This window comes from Malurus melanocephalus, unplaced genomic scaffold, assembly GCF_030028575.1.
Source record: "Malurus melanocephalus ecotype Western Australia unplaced genomic scaffold, MMel_1.1 scaffold_244, whole genome shotgun sequence".
NCBI classification, from domain to species: Eukaryota; Metazoa; Chordata; class Aves; order Passeriformes; family Maluridae; genus Malurus; species Malurus melanocephalus.
Window position 1 is genome coordinate 543,070 of NW_026623476.1, and position 15,085 is coordinate 558,154.

The 15,085-nt window shown below is 44.3% G+C and overlaps 1 protein-coding gene across 2 annotated transcripts in view; it reads left to right on the forward strand.

The window, feature by feature from the left end:
- Nucleotides 1-15,085, forward strand: part of ADAMTS17 (ADAM metallopeptidase with thrombospondin type 1 motif 17) — a 152,887-nt gene that overhangs the window by 27,932 nt on the left and 109,870 nt on the right. For both annotated transcript variants that reach the window (XM_057375294.1, XM_057375295.1), the window contains exons 5-7: nucleotides 1,397-1,480; nucleotides 1,802-1,959; nucleotides 7,961-8,004. In XM_057375294.1, the coding sequence (XP_057231277.1) occupies nucleotides 1,397-1,480; nucleotides 1,802-1,959; nucleotides 7,961-8,004 (286 nt within the window). The remainder of the gene's footprint in view (nucleotides 1-1,396; nucleotides 1,481-1,801; nucleotides 1,960-7,960; nucleotides 8,005-15,085) is intronic.

Below are 15,085 nucleotides of genomic sequence, written 5' to 3' on the forward strand. Positions count from 1 at the left end.
TCCATCCATCCATCCATCCATCCATCCATCCATCCATCCATCCATCCATCCATCCATCCATCCATCCATCCATCCACCCACCCACCCTGGGAAGTGTTTGCCAGCCCCTGCCCTGGTGCAGCAGGGGTTCACTCCCTCCTGGTGCCCCAGTGACCCTCCCAGCTGAACGTGCAGGTTTTTACTCACACAGGGGTCATCTGTCAGAGCCCTTCTCTGCAAGAGTCAAGTTTATCCCCCCCAGGTCTGCAGTGAGAGGCCTGAGCTGCTCTACCAACACATCCCCAGGCTGAGCAAATAGTGCCAGCCCTTGTGTGCACTTGTACACCGGCCCCAGGGAAGATAAATGGCTCATTGTGCTCAGCTGAAGGTCACTGGGTCAAACACTGAGTAGCTCTGTCTTGCAATCTGTGMCTAAATTGTAGGAAACATTTACGTGTGTGCTCAAATCCGACCCCAAACACTGGAGAGCTTCAGAGTGCTCTTCCACTGAGCACATTCCTGAGTATTTGCACAAATAGGAAAAATACCRAGCGTTGAAAACATAATGTGCAAGATGTGCTCGTGCCTGGGGTTTGCTGTAGGAAGTGAGCTGAGCCTGGRTGATGGCTGTAGCCAAAACGAGCTGTGAGGAAGGAATATTGCTTACCTGGGGCCAAACCTGCCTCCCATTTGTCAGGAGTCTCTCTTCAGTGGCCTTGATTTGGGTTTTTCAGTGAAATAGGGAATACAATATTCACCCAAGGCCTTTTATGCGGTGTTTTACACCTTTTTAAAATAAACCATTCCCTCATCCTTTTTGATACAGTTTAGTTAAAACATTTGTACGCAGAGAAATGGGTGGAATAAAATTCTGGCGTCAATTAAGATCTTATATTCTAACCTATAAAAATGAGGTGAAGTATCTGAGCTGGAATGCAAAATCTGGAGAAAGTAGTAAGGTAGTTTCCGGTGCTATTTTTGTATTTCCTGAGGCTTGTGTCATTATGTGCTGCCTTATTACTATTCTCTTATATAAGATATGAAAATAACAGAGGGAAATTGCTTTTCCATTCTATTTCCTGAAGTCTAAAACACACCATTATTTCATCTTGCATTCAGATATCTCTGATATTTAAATGCTGAAGATCCATGTTAGTTGGATGCTTCACAACGTATGTCCATGTTCCTGAGACTTTAGCTTTAGAGTTCCTTTGGAATATTTTTCTGCTTTCCACAGTAAGTCTTAAAAATTCTTCATTTTATTGAGTGGAGTAGCACAGTCCATTTGGGGGAGTTTTTTGTGTCAATTTTTAGTAGGACAAGTGTCTAACTCTGGTCACAGTTAGTTTCTTCAACTATTACTAGGTCTTAGTATTGCTAGTACTACACTGTGGATATTTTCTTTGCTTTCTGACAGGTGTACAACATGTTCCAACACCAAAGCCTTGGAATTAAAGTCAACATTCGAGTGACTAAACTAGTCCTGCTCCACAGTCGTCCTGTGAGTTCCAAACCCTTTCTCCCCTGCTCCTGGAATTGCATTTTGGTGTCCCATTGGGAGGGAGGAGGATGTGGGCAAGTCTGGCTTCAGAAACACCAGTTTTGAGGAGTTGCCTGTTACACTTCACCAGGCAGCATTAAAGGGGCTGTGGGAGTGAAAGGAGCTACAATCCTTTTATTTATCCTTCCTGGTAAATCTCTGTCTCCTTGTAGCTGTCWCAGGAATTAAATGCTCCAGAGAGGCCTGATGCTTTATCTAAAAGGATAGATATTTCTGATAGCTGATGTTTCTCCTTTTGTGTCCTTTTTTCCCCCCCCAAAGGCAAAGTTGTCCATCGGGCATCATGGAGAGAGATCTCTGGAGAGCTTCTGTCAGTGGCAAAATGAAGAATATGGTGGGGCAAAATACCTTGGCAACAACCAGGTTCCTGGTGCCAGGGATGACACCCCTCCTGTGGATGCTGCTGTTTTTGTGACCAGGTATGGGAAGGTCTCTTTTATCCATTTATTCAGCCAATGGTGAATAATGATGGGGTTATCTGGTCAAGCAGAAATCTTAAGGAAAAAGATGACACATTTGCTGTTGCCTCAGATGAAAGTGATCTTTCTTGCTTCTGTGCATTCTTAACAAGGTTGTGCAAAAGCATCTCTTCCCTTGAGCCAAAGTGTCTCAGTTGTGCTCACTGTTCTGGTAGGAGTGGAAAAAACTGGTGAGGTTTTGCAGCATGAGCCCTTCTTCCCAGAAAAAAAAGAAGGTGTGGAACTGGGAGCACAGCTGAGCTCAGTTGCTCTGGGTGCAATTAGGGATGAATCAACCAGGCAGTCTGAGAGGAGCAGACAGTGGGGAGGGAGTTATCTCCTAAAAAAGGGGGAGAGAAATACCATAAACTAAATTAATTTTCTCTCTCTTTGCCTGAGGAGATAACCACTTTAACATCCTTCCTCTATCACAACTGASAGGAGGGGTGTCATTGCTGATTTGWGTRTTTGAAAACTCCTCCATTTATTTCAGATGTGAAATCAATCTTTGTGAAATACTTGAGCAAAATTCTTTGCACCTCGGAGTTCTGAACTTACTGATGTGTCAAACACATCAGATAAAGCAAGAAGAAGGATGTTGTAGGGACAACAGTCTTTATTCTTCCAGCTACCTGAGCTCAACCTCACAATACAATCTAAGTCCCATGTTCCCCACAGTTACCACAAATTTTGAGGGGCAAATCCATGATGTTTTAAGGTCTTTAAGATGTAAATTAAATATTCACTGTTACAGAAGTGATYTCTGAATACTTAAAGTGAGCACAAAATTATGGTGTCATATGGATGCTCATGGGCCTAGAAAAGCACTGCTTCCTACCCCCCAATTTGAGACAGGAAATGTCTGCATTGCAATTCAATATTACTCACTTCTTTCACCTATTTTCTCTGCCAACAATGTAAGTAGAGATACACATTTTTATGTAAACTGCCRTCCTGATTATAACAATCTCTTGTGTTGGATTTGTGTTAACAACCCCATTGCACACTCTCCATGGGTTCTGGTGATGTTCAGTGAGAGAATCGATGAGCAGGGCACGAGGCCAGCAAAGCTGCTAAGGAAGCTCCTCCACAGCCCTGTGTGCAGTTCCCAAACCCTTCTCTCTCTCTGTATTCACTGGAGCCCACCAGGCACTTGTGCAGATACTGAACAGTTTAGACAGGGGGAAGAGTTCTTTTGAAGTCAACGGGCTGCACATCCTGGTTATAGTTAAGCATGTGCTCTGCTGGACCAGGGCCTAAATAAATAACTAACATTTTTGTTAAACTCATCTGGGCATCCAGTTGTCCTGCATGACAAGTGAGGCAGAGAGAATCTCTTCTGATGGGCTCTGAGCACGGGGCGGGGGGAATGAGCAGAGCATTTCATCTCTGCAGCTTTCAAAATTGAATGCATAATGTCAGCCTAAATGAGCTGGACTCAGGCATCTGAGGAAGGACTGGAGGARGAATTTGTAGGAGGAGTTGCTCAACGGATTTGCAACGGTTTTGCTGTCGGAATGGCTGGGAAAGCAGAGGTTTGGTTGGGTTAGAAACTAGATTCAGCTTTGGTGAGAAAGTTCAGGCCAGGGAGCACGTGGCTGTGCATTGTAGCAGTGTTTTTCCTGCTGGAGAGGCCAGCAGTGTGTACTTGGAGTCTTTCCTTCCTCCTCCTTGCTGTGTCCTGTCATCCTTAGCCCATCCTGCTTGTGCCACATGGAGGGTGTCGTGTTGTTTGCAAACCTTCTGGCTCAGCAGCCCATTTCTGTGTCAGGGAAATGAATTTTTCTCCTCTTGGCTTTGGAAGTGTGTGTGTGTGTGTGTGTGTGTGTGTGTGTGTGTGTGTGTCTGGACCCTCCCCAGACTGTGCAGATGGACCAGTGGTCGAGGATGTGGGAGCAACAGCATGTCCAGCACAAACAATTGCGCCAGAAAAAGCAGAAGCTGAATTTTCAGCAGCTGCAGCTGCTTTAAGGACTAGAAACAGATTCTTTGGGGTCAAGCTCTGAAGAAATCCCTCTGGTTCCAGTCTGGCTGGGCTCATTTGAAGCACCAAGGCACTCTTGCCTTTTGAAACTTCACCTCTAAATGATGTTCCCCATATCCTCATTTGTGTGCAAAAGTGGATTCCTTAGGTGGCAAATATCCCTCCTGTGGGATTTTAATGGTATCCACTTGAGTTTCAGGTAAGAGACAAACTGTGCCTGTGAAATAAGATGCACTGTTGTCCAGCTCAGTAAACAAATGAGAATAACAATAATAATTGTGGGAATCATCTGTCACAGCCCTAAAGGKCTGAGTGTAGTGTTGTGGTCTGTAATCATCAGAGTTTTCTCATTCAGATTCTGGTTTTGAACTTGCAGAAATTCAGATCTCTGGCATCTTTGGATAAWGTACTTCATATTTTAACAGGCACCTAACCAGAATAACTTGTCTGCATAATCTGTATCTTTGTGATTTTAGAAGCGTGTCTCATTTGAAACACATTCCCTCGCTTGATCCCTCTGTCTTTTGCTTTTCCTGGGAAGTCTTCATGCACACTGATGTCCCTGCTGCTGGTTGGAGGTGTTTGGGTCACCTTTTAGACTGCAGGTGTTGTGACAGCAGAGCAAAGAATGCCACAACWCTGACAGGAACAGGATTCAGAACTGTCTGTAAGCAAAGATTTGTTTTTTCGTGACACAGTGGTGTAGTTGTTCCATTTTCAGCCTGTTCCTCCCTTCCACATTTCTCCAGCCTTTTGCCTTCCCATTAAATGGTCAAATGGAGGAAACSGGGCACATAGTGCTACTAAATGTACCTATGGATGTGGAAAGTTGATTTTGGCAGGTTTTGGGCTGTACCAGTTTTCTCTGCCCTTTAGCTTTATGACCCTGCAAGGTTAGACTGATCAAAAGATGTCATTTGAAGGATGCTGGGAATGGCCATTTAACAGAATACTTGTTATTCCTGTTGCACAGTTCAGCTACTGTCCTTCTTTCTCACAGGAAGGACTTGAATTGCAGAATTTAGCTAAGCACAGTTAGGTATTTTTTTCCAGTTGGTGGGAGCCAGATGAAAGAGTGACTGTAGGAGGARTTCTGAGCTCTTCTGGCTACTTTTATTGACCAAAACAACTGATTTGTTGTCATTCTTTTGAGAATTGTTGTACTCTGCTAATGGAAACCCTCTGCTGGGTACACAGATGATAATAAGTGGAAATTTCACAGGTCCCAAGGTGAGAACWCATGTCCTGGTTGATTCAATCAGTGGCTAAAAGTGAAGAGTAAAACTGGTTCAGAGCAAGAGCTGTGATTTCAATAAATTATCCAAGACCTCGTGTGGTAAGGTCAGATGTTGGATCTGAACTGCAGGACCTCGAGRAAGCGTTTTATTCCAGCATAGCTCTGTAAAAAATTCTGCCAACAGAGCTACRTCTCTGTGATAAGAGACCTTTTCACGTGCCATGAATATTAAAATACCTTTTCTGTATTGTTGAGTATCATTATAAGATCAGTCATGTCAAGCTTTCACTTCAAAAATATGGATGCAATTGAGGTGAAAAATGTGCCAGAGAGAYACCTGTGATTTTAAACCTTTTTGAAGGCAGATCAGTTTGAAGTGCCAGGATGGGGCCATTTAAATCCCTGCTGGGAGTGAGCCACAGGTGAGACAGATCCCTCTCAACACCTTTCCAGGCTGTGTCTCTCCAGGACTGTGGAAACTTCAGTAACTGGCTTTGTGATGAGGTGTCTCYTTGCCTTTGGAAGCAAACTGAGACCCACCAAGCTCATTTGTGCTCTTCTGTTTGGCCACAGAGTTTTGGGGTGAAATATTTGCAATGGTCCAGATGATTAAAACCTGGCATTTTCATATGTATTTTCATATGTATATTCAGTAGAAGGATGGAATCTCTTGGACTTGTGTTTCTGGCAGCTTTAAGGATGGACTGAGATTTCACACTTGAATTGCCAGTGATGTTCAGTTCTGCTGCTGAGGTGCTTGAAGCCCTTCCCTGAGCAAACAGCACCACAGCACTCCTTTCAGAGACAGGGGCTGTTCTGCCTCTGTGGCAGAGTCTGCAAGTTGTGATGGGTCATTTACAGACCCCTCATTTAATGGCATGGGGGTAATTCCTCCATGGAGCTGCCAGAAAGTGCCAGACACATTTCAGTGTGGGACAGTGCGAGGAGCAGAATTTCTGTGYGTTATTTACAGGGCTGGACACGCTCTGAGAGAGAGAAAAACAGAGAGGCTTTTCTAGCTGTGGCCTCCTGCCATCCACTAATAGTTCAGCTATCTGTTGTCACAAGAAAAGCATCTGTTTGATTTACCAGTTTATATAACATAATAAGTCCTTAAATAAACCTCTGTCAAGTTGGCTCTGGTAAGTGGAGCAGGCGTGCTGGTGCCAGCTCCGTCAGGAGACTGTCATTAGTCTTCCTTGGAAAAGCTGCAATGCCAAGGTGTCGAGACACACTTGGGCTGCTGTGAAAAATGAAGGCTGGGGCTGGTGTGTGGTCGAAGCTTCCGATTTTTGTTTGGTTCCTGTCTGATTTTTTTAACACTTTGATGGTTGTTATGGTTTTTCTGCACTGAAGCGTGGTTGGTTTTCAATGTCTGCTTAACAAGAGCTGGTAATGGCTGTTTGTGCTCTCCTTCCAAGCCCTTGACAGCTTGATTTGTGCCTTTCAAAGGAGTTTGGTGTGGAGGGTCTGGATACATCAGCCTTAAATCCTTTTTCCTATAAACCCTAGTTTCATAACTTTCTTCAAGGAAAGARCACTTTTAATATTTATCTATTTTTATATTTCTCTTAAATATTTTCTTTTTCTAAGTATTTATCTTTTTCTAGATATTTTTGATCTTCCTCCTGCCAAACTCTTAAATTCCAAATCCCATGGGGACTCAGGCATTTCAAATGGCCCACTCCAAATGTASTGATAGGATTTTCTTGCCTCCTTACAGGGTGATAAAAGCCACAGGGATAGAGACTACAGCTCCTCAGCTTCCCTTGGCTTGAGGAACTTCTGAAATGTTTTAGCACATGTGATGCTTTTCTCCAGCTCCTCTTCATAGTGGATTACACTGCAAAGCAGCCCTGGTGAAGAGAGGTCCTAAAAGCTTAGKTCTGAGTGCTTATTGAAATGTATTCAAGCTATTAATTTAGTTATAAAACACTTGCCCTCCTCTTGTTTTTCAGTTATGAGGAATCTCATGTTCACAGTCTTCTCACATGAAGTGTCAGTGCTTTGATGGGGAGCTTCAAGGCTTTTATTTTGTTTCTGTTTAATGCAGTTCCGTGGATCCCTCGTTGATTTGTGGGGGCCACTGGCATCAGTAGCATCTTCTGCCTTGATGAGATGTGGGGAACCAAATGAAGTCTCTTGAACCTCTCCATGTTGGATTCAACCCATAAAATGGCAAATCTGGCTGTAATAAGTTTAGCTGAAGCCAATTTACCTGGCAAATAATGAAATTTTCTTCCATATCAGCAWCTTTCTCTGTTTAGTCCTGCTTCTTTCTTGTTCCATTCTAGTGAATGAAGAAAAAATTGAAGAATTGAGAATTTCTGGGTACACATCTTTATTTCTGTGCCTTCAGGCCATGCCGCACACATCCCCCACTCCCACCATCTTTTATGGTGCTGTTGTTCCTTTTGGTCACAATTCTCTCATGAAAAGAAGAGTTTCAGTTTTAATCCACTTGTGGGATAAGTGTGACATCACAGAACGAGGCAGGTGATGCTAAATCTTAACTCTGTTAAGTTGGACTGTGGGATATGGGGCTGATTCACTTAATTCTTGTAATCTCAGTAGCAATCAGTGCTGCTATCTGTGTTGTCATTGTGTAGACTGCACAGCAGCCTTAAAAAATCCRCAGCCCTCAACACCCATGATATGTGAGTCATGCACTGCTGCTTTTTCCCAGACTGCAGGCTGGAGGCACAGGATACATTTCACTTCTGTTGTGTTTTTCTTTCTAGGACAGATTTCTGCGTGCACAAAGACGAGCCTTGTGACACTGTGGGTAAGTGCAAGGAGCAGGGGAGGGTGTTTTGATCGCCACCTCTATGCTGAGAGGAGTGTTCTGGGCAATCTCTCATTCTTTGGTTTGCTGTAATGTTGGTTTTGCTGTTCTGTGTACCTCTGTGATGCAAATATGGATTAGCTGAGCAGGGTATGAACTATGAATAAGTCATTATRTTTTAACCCCTTCTAAGCCCTGGAAGTCTCAGAGTTCAGGAGTTATTCTTTAGTATTTCTGCATCTTTGGRGTGGATGCAGAAGAAACTGCCTCTTGCTGTGTCTGTATAATGTTCCTTTCAGTTCTCTCGCACCTCCAACAAGAATTTGCTAACTAAGGAGTGTATTTCCCATTGTAAGAACCTGTGTGACATTCCCAGATCAAGCTGGCACTCAGACACTGGAGAAGAATACCTTATTGTAGGAAAGCCAAGTTAAATCTTCTTTTCAGCCTCCTGCTCCTCCTACTTCCTAACTGCCTTTAATCGTATCCAAAGCCTGCATACACAGGGTCCTTACATCCCATACATTAAATACTTTGTTTATTTATTTCACTCAGGTGGCAGTAACCTTCACTGTGTCCTCTTGGGTTGTTTTTTTTCAATCCCCACAGTAGCAGCAGTGTTTGGAGGCACAGCCCAACATCCTCTCTGTGATGATGGCATGATTTTTTTTAGAYTTGCCTCAAAGTCAAGTGGCCCCTTATCCCCCATTCTGTGTGAACTTGGGATGGATCCTGATTTTCAGCTGTTCTGAYGTGTTCTCCAGTGTTCAGGGAGACACTTGCAGGGGTTGTTTTGACAGTGAAGGCTCATCTTGGAGTGCAGTTCCTCCCTCTCTGTGGGGTRGGGATCAGGAGAAAGGGGCAAATACAGAGCTGAAGGATACAGACACATCAGCAAGGACTGGCCTCTCTGTCCAAGTTTTTTCCATTTGGAATCCCTCACAATGTGTTTATTCTGTGTCCAATGGAAAATGCACTTCCACTGGGGAAGGTTTTTACACTGTCTACCTGCACCTGGAGATGGCTGTGGTAACATACAGTAAAGAAGTTTAAAAAGAGAGAGAGAAGCTGATGGAAGACACATGCTGACTAAAGTCAGAGCTCTTTCCATATTTAAAGAGAGTACTGTTGAAGATCTCTATTCAGGGAATTATATTACCAGAGACAGCATGACTAAGGAAATATTTTTATGACTTCWGTTCTTACAATACCCAAGTTATTTCTTGTGCTGCAGCTTGCTGCAGGCTGTGGCTRCAGTGGAGAAAGTAGAAGATCACAGCAATGAAGATTAAACTCGCTTGTTACTCTTTCCAGCATAGTTTTCCAAGATATTTAGAAGTTGAATGTTCCTGGGACAAAACCAGTCTGGCCTCTTTGCTCTCTTCAATCCTGCTTTTCCTGCCTTCTCCCCTGACAATTTGATTATGTGGCAGTAAAGAAAGCACTCGGATCTTCACTTGTGCATTTTCTGTGCCCCATTTGGCCTTGTTGTCCCATTTACASTTTTACATGGCAGAGGAAGAATAAATTAATGAATGTTCTTTTGTGACAAGCAGCTGGTTTGAGAAAGTGGTTAGCGTTGGAAGTGCTAATTTTTAAACACGCAGATTCTCCAATCTTCCTGCTTTGCCAGAATACAGAAGAAAAGCTGTCAGTTGTAGAGAAACAGGTTTTTGATAGCCACCATTCCCTGCCCTGTGCACATACCTGGGTGATACAAGCAGCAACTTTTACTTGGGTTTAACATGAGTACAACATTCGGGGCGAGCAGATGCCCACTGATCCTCTGTACTGGCTTTTGAAGATTTGTCTTGGTGTTTCAACCATCCCTGCTGTTGTCAGATTCCTGTTTCTCACTCCAGCTCCCAGACACTCCTCTCCAAATCAGCAGGACTGCCTGTGGAAGCAAGAGGTGGGTCCAGCAAGCGATGTTGTGTTTGGTCTTGGGGGTGATGCTGAGATTTTTGCACTCCTCAAAGTTCTCTGCAACAGCAGCTGCCTTTCATTTCTTGCTTTGCACTTAAGCAGATGGAGARCATGGTCTCAGCAGATGCATGGGTGGTTTTATAGCTGCTTTATGGCCAAAGTTGGCCCTTGCAATGCCAGTGCTACCATCCCAGCCGCTCTCCCAAACCAGGAGACTGAGGCTGCTGCTCTATATAAGGCAGMGGATCTGGACTCTCAGACTCCTGATTTCTATTCCCAGCTCTGGCACTGACTCACTGTGTGACATTTGGCAAGTCACTTGCATTCTGAATGYTTCTGTCTACCTCTGAGAAGAGAGGATTTGGAGTGCAAAGCTACAGGAGATTGCACGGCTTAGGGAGGTCTCCTGTAAAGAGTGTGGTGCTCTTGGGGCTGTGATGCAATGCAAGTCCAGAATCTCATGTTGCTTAGTCATGTTGGAGAGACTGTAAGGAATCTGTTGGATTATGTGTACCAAAATCAGAGGACTCAGTGCTGTAGGTAATGCTGTTTTCATGGCAGTGCCTTGATTTTCTTTACATTGTAAGAAACAAGGAAGCAGAACTTTCCCTGGTGGAAGCATTGAGGCCCAGCTGTCGTTCGGAAGTGGGATTACAAAGTTTAAATGGCTCATAAGAGGTGTTCATTTGTGCTCTRAAAGATCCATATTGAAAAACCTGCCTGGAATCTTTGCCTGCCATGCAGACACAGCGAGAAAACAGCAGCAGGAGGTTTGTGTTTGTATTCTGGCAGGGGCCCCTCACTGAAACCAGTTGCTTTGGGGACTTGGTTCAAATTTTCTTGGCCCAGCTGCCAGGGTAGTGTGGAAGGTTACATAATGGCTGAAACAAGCTCAAAAATGGGGAAAATGTGTAGGTATGTCTTGGTGGGTGATACACAAAYGTGGTTCTGTTCTGTGGTGCAGCCAGTGAGGTAAGAAATAGTTTGTTAATGTTCATTGCCCTGCTTGGCTAGGTCAGTTAGGCCTGGGAATAGAGGAATTCCAAAGGACAGAAGGAAAATGATATTCCTGTGAGGAACACTSGTGTTCCAACAGCCTCTGCTGCAGGACCTTCCTTACACTGTGCAGTGTGAGCAGGAAGGGTCTCTTTGTGACACAGCCTCTCCACACAGCAGCCACAATTCCAGAGTCTGCTTCGGGCTCATCCCTCGTGCTGTGACTCCAACCAGAGCTGCCGTTTCCTGCAGAAAAATCTGTGTTCCAGCAGAGCTGCCTGCGAGCCAGCCAAATTGCGAGTTTAATGTCTCGCTATTAATATCAGGCTGCAGCTTGGAGCCTTGCACGCTGTCAGAATCCAACCTTTCTGTGACATAAGCAGATTGAGAATGCCCCTTTCGTTCAATATTTCCACTGTTGGTGCCAAATAAGCAGCTTTACGGTTAGTTAGGAATGATCCTGCATATTTCAAGGCAAAGCTTGGCCTTCGTTCCTCAGTGTACATGTTACCCCAGATCCAAGCTGAAGCTTCCCTGGATTCAGCTAATAATAAAGGTGGGGGCAGTGTGGAATTGGGAAATGGAAAATGAGAATGTGTCTTAAATATCCTTAAATTGCCCTGGTTAAAAATGACTTTACCTCTGCTGYAGTCACATGTGCTCCTCTGTGGCTTGATGTGGGGGAAAAGAAAGCAGAGTGAGTGTGTGCAGTGCAGAGGGGCAGGCTGAGCTGGAGGAATAGCTGCCTGGAGAAAAGCRAGCACAGAGTGGAGGTGAGTGAGAAACACCCTTTTCCAGACTCTTTCCACAAGTGAATCAGTGTTTTGAGAAACACATTCCCATCTCCTGGCTCTTTATCGCAGTAAAGCTTGTCAAAATATGCCCAGGTTTGGCAAACAAGGGGCTGTGCTCTGTGTCTCCAAGCTGGCTTTTTAAATTCCGTGTAAAACACCTGAATAAAGGACTGCACATTTTTACCTTTTCCTTGGCTGTCTGCCACCCCTGGGTGGGCTGTCCACAGCAGGAGACAATCCTGCTCATCCTGCCTGTTCTGTGTCCTGTTCATWTTAATCTCCCTCCCTGTGTCCTACTGATTCCAGTCCCCCACCAGTGTCACAACAGAGAATTCATCCCCGAGGAAAGGGAAAACACTGGCTGGTTTGCTTGGAGTGGAAAAGGAATTCTCACATTAAAAACATTTTCCATAGTGGTTCATGTTGAATGTTTCTGTATATTCCAGGGCGGGTTTTTATTTGATGCCAGAATAAATAGAAATACCTGCTGCTTAAAACAATTCATTAGAGCAGCAGTGCCTGGCTTTAGCAAAAGCCTTGCTGGGACTGTCCTTCGGACCAAAACCAAACAGAGTTTAATACATTAAAATGAACASACTGGAGGTTAAAATGTCCCTGAAAGAAATGCCATTGAGTTGATTTGGTGTTTGGAAAAGGAAGGGACCTCACAGCACTGCAAATTTCTGTCGCTTGTGGCTCTGCAGGGCAGTGGAGTCAGGCTGTTGGCTTTGGGAAACCAAAGGGAGCTGTGGTCCAGTGCAGTGGAAGAGTTTTTCCCTTGCCTTTGGGTTGCTAGGGAATAAATGCTGGGCTGCACAAGGCAGACAGTGCAGAACTGTGCTATTGGGCATATTCAGCACCACCATCTCCCACCCCTCCCACCACAGCCTTCCAATTTCTTTTCACCAGCTCRCAATCCCTCCTCTTCCAAATTCCCACTAAAAACTCGTGTGCCAGGCAAGTGTAACACGAGATTGCAAAAACCTCAGGAGGAGCGCTGGGATAAGCCCAGGCACTCAGGTAATCAGGAATTCCTGCTGCTGTAACCCTTGCTCTGCCTCAGGCAGTGTCCTGTCTGTGCTTTTCCTTTTCTTGCTTTGGGGAAGTGCTTCAACCAGGCTTGAACCACTAAAGACCAGAGGAAAATCCTGCTTACACCAGACTCGGAATCTTGGTGGTGTTTTCTTTGGGGTCAGAATCCTGGTGCTGTTCCTAGATGTTCTCTGAGACATGCAGCCCTCCTGATATCATCTTACAAAGGCTTACATGATGGTTTTATTGTTATGGAAAGTAGAGCATTTGAATTTCATTTGCTTTTGGGTTTGTTTTGCAGCTCAGTAGTCTTGTTTAGGTTTCTCTTTATTCATCCCATGTACTGAGGGCACTGGTGGATTCTTGATCTTCTTGGCTGCAGAATGTCTGTCCATTTGGAAAAGACACAGTTGTGAACTGTGAGAGGCTGTCCTTAGCTGGGAGCTCATATTGTCCTGTTGCAAGGACTTTTTGTAGGAAATAGTGGTTGATCAGTCTTCTCTTTGGGAATTTATCAATSTGTGAGTGCTATCGACACACAGCTATCTGAACTTTTAAAATTTTCCCTCTGTTTCATGTCTTGGGTGAAAGAAATGACCTGTGCAGTTAAAACAAATGCAGGTGTTTAGTGGGAGAAGGATTAGTTACAGGTTTTCTGCACATTTCTCACTGTTCCCTCCTCCATGTGTTTCTGGTTCCCAGCTCTGAGGTCTTGTAGACCCTCAGCTGCTCTCATGATTAACTCCCTTCCCTTTCCTTTTCCCCTGTTTCTCTTTGGGGTTACTTCAGAGCTCCCAGGAGCTCTCWCTCAGTTTTGTTCCTTCGTGCTCTTTGTTTAGCAGGGCTTGGACACCCAGAGGCCCTGCAGGGTCTGTTTTCTGTCACTCAGACCACAGGACGAGGTCACAGAATTTTCCTACATTTACTCCACTTTAGTCTTCATAAACCTCCAGCAGTTCCCCATTAGTTCTCCTCCATACATCATTCTCCTTTTGCAGCCCCAAAATGTCTTTCAGRCCCTTTTATTTTCCCATTATTTATCTGTCTGTCATGCTCACCCATCCCAGCAGATAAAAGAGTGGCCTCGCAGTGTTTGAAGCTTGTTCTCAGGGAGCTGGAACTAAACACTGTCAGCAGGGAGGAATAACACATTTCCTGCTCCCTACCTGGCCTTTCRTGTCCCCCAGCAAGCTGCTAGTGGTCATTAATGCTCAGAGATATTTAAGCTGAAATATGTTCATAGTCGTTGTCAGCTGTAGGGCAGCATGTCCAAAATCTTCCCATCAACTTCCCACCTCTGCTTGTCCTAAATCTTTTATTGTTGATTGCTCAACAAACCCTCCTGTCAGACTTTGATGAAGCTTTTGTCCTTGTTATTGTGGCYCACCCCAAAGTTGGTGCAGGATGTTTAAGCTGATCTTAATTTGACAGWTTTACCTTCTCCCATGGTTTTATTGCCGATTTGTGGGGATGAGTTTGGATAAACGTGAGTGAACAGCTGYCTGAAATGCTGTAGAAAGGACCCACAGTGCTCCTTTACCAGGTAACGTTGCTGAGTAAATATTCTCATCTCAGCATTATACAGGGTGCTGCTGATTATTGTCAGAACTAAATGTATCTTGATAGAATTATCATAGAATTCTGGAACAGTTTGGGCCCMTCAAAGCCCAGCTCATTCCAGCCCTCTGCCATGGATGTTTTTCACTAGACTGGGTTGCTCCAGCCCATCCAGCCTGGCTTTCTTCACAAGACTCACTGGCTACCAGAACTGTGGTACTTTCCCATCAGGAATCCAGGATCCAGCCCAAATCCTAGCCTAGTGTCTAACTAGTGAGGAGCTAAGCTCCTTTCTGTCGCCTTTATTAAAAGGAGTAAGTCACGAGGGAAAATATTTGTCATGACTTTGTTGATTTTTTTTCTGATACTCTGACTTTATTCTTTCATTTCAACTCCATCTCATAAATCACTTTATGTGCTAAATCATTGTGCAGCTTGCCTGGTGCAGGTGCAAACACGTTCTGAATTCCACTCCAGGGCCATTTTTGTCTGTGTGAAGTTATGTAGACATGTACACAAAGCACCTGGGAATTTTGGTCTCATAGCTTAAAGGGCAGATACCTGCAGGAGATGTTCCTTTCCCCATCTTTTTGCCCCTCACCCTCTTCCTGWGTCTGGGGCTTTGACATGCAATCACTCTGGGGGAAAAGAACTGGTTATTACTGCTTTAGCTAACAACTCCCAGCAAATTTATAGTATAGTATCCCTCAGAAGCAATTCAGTACATTTTCATACTGGCATGGAGAAAAAAACAATCAGAAATAKAATATTTTAAT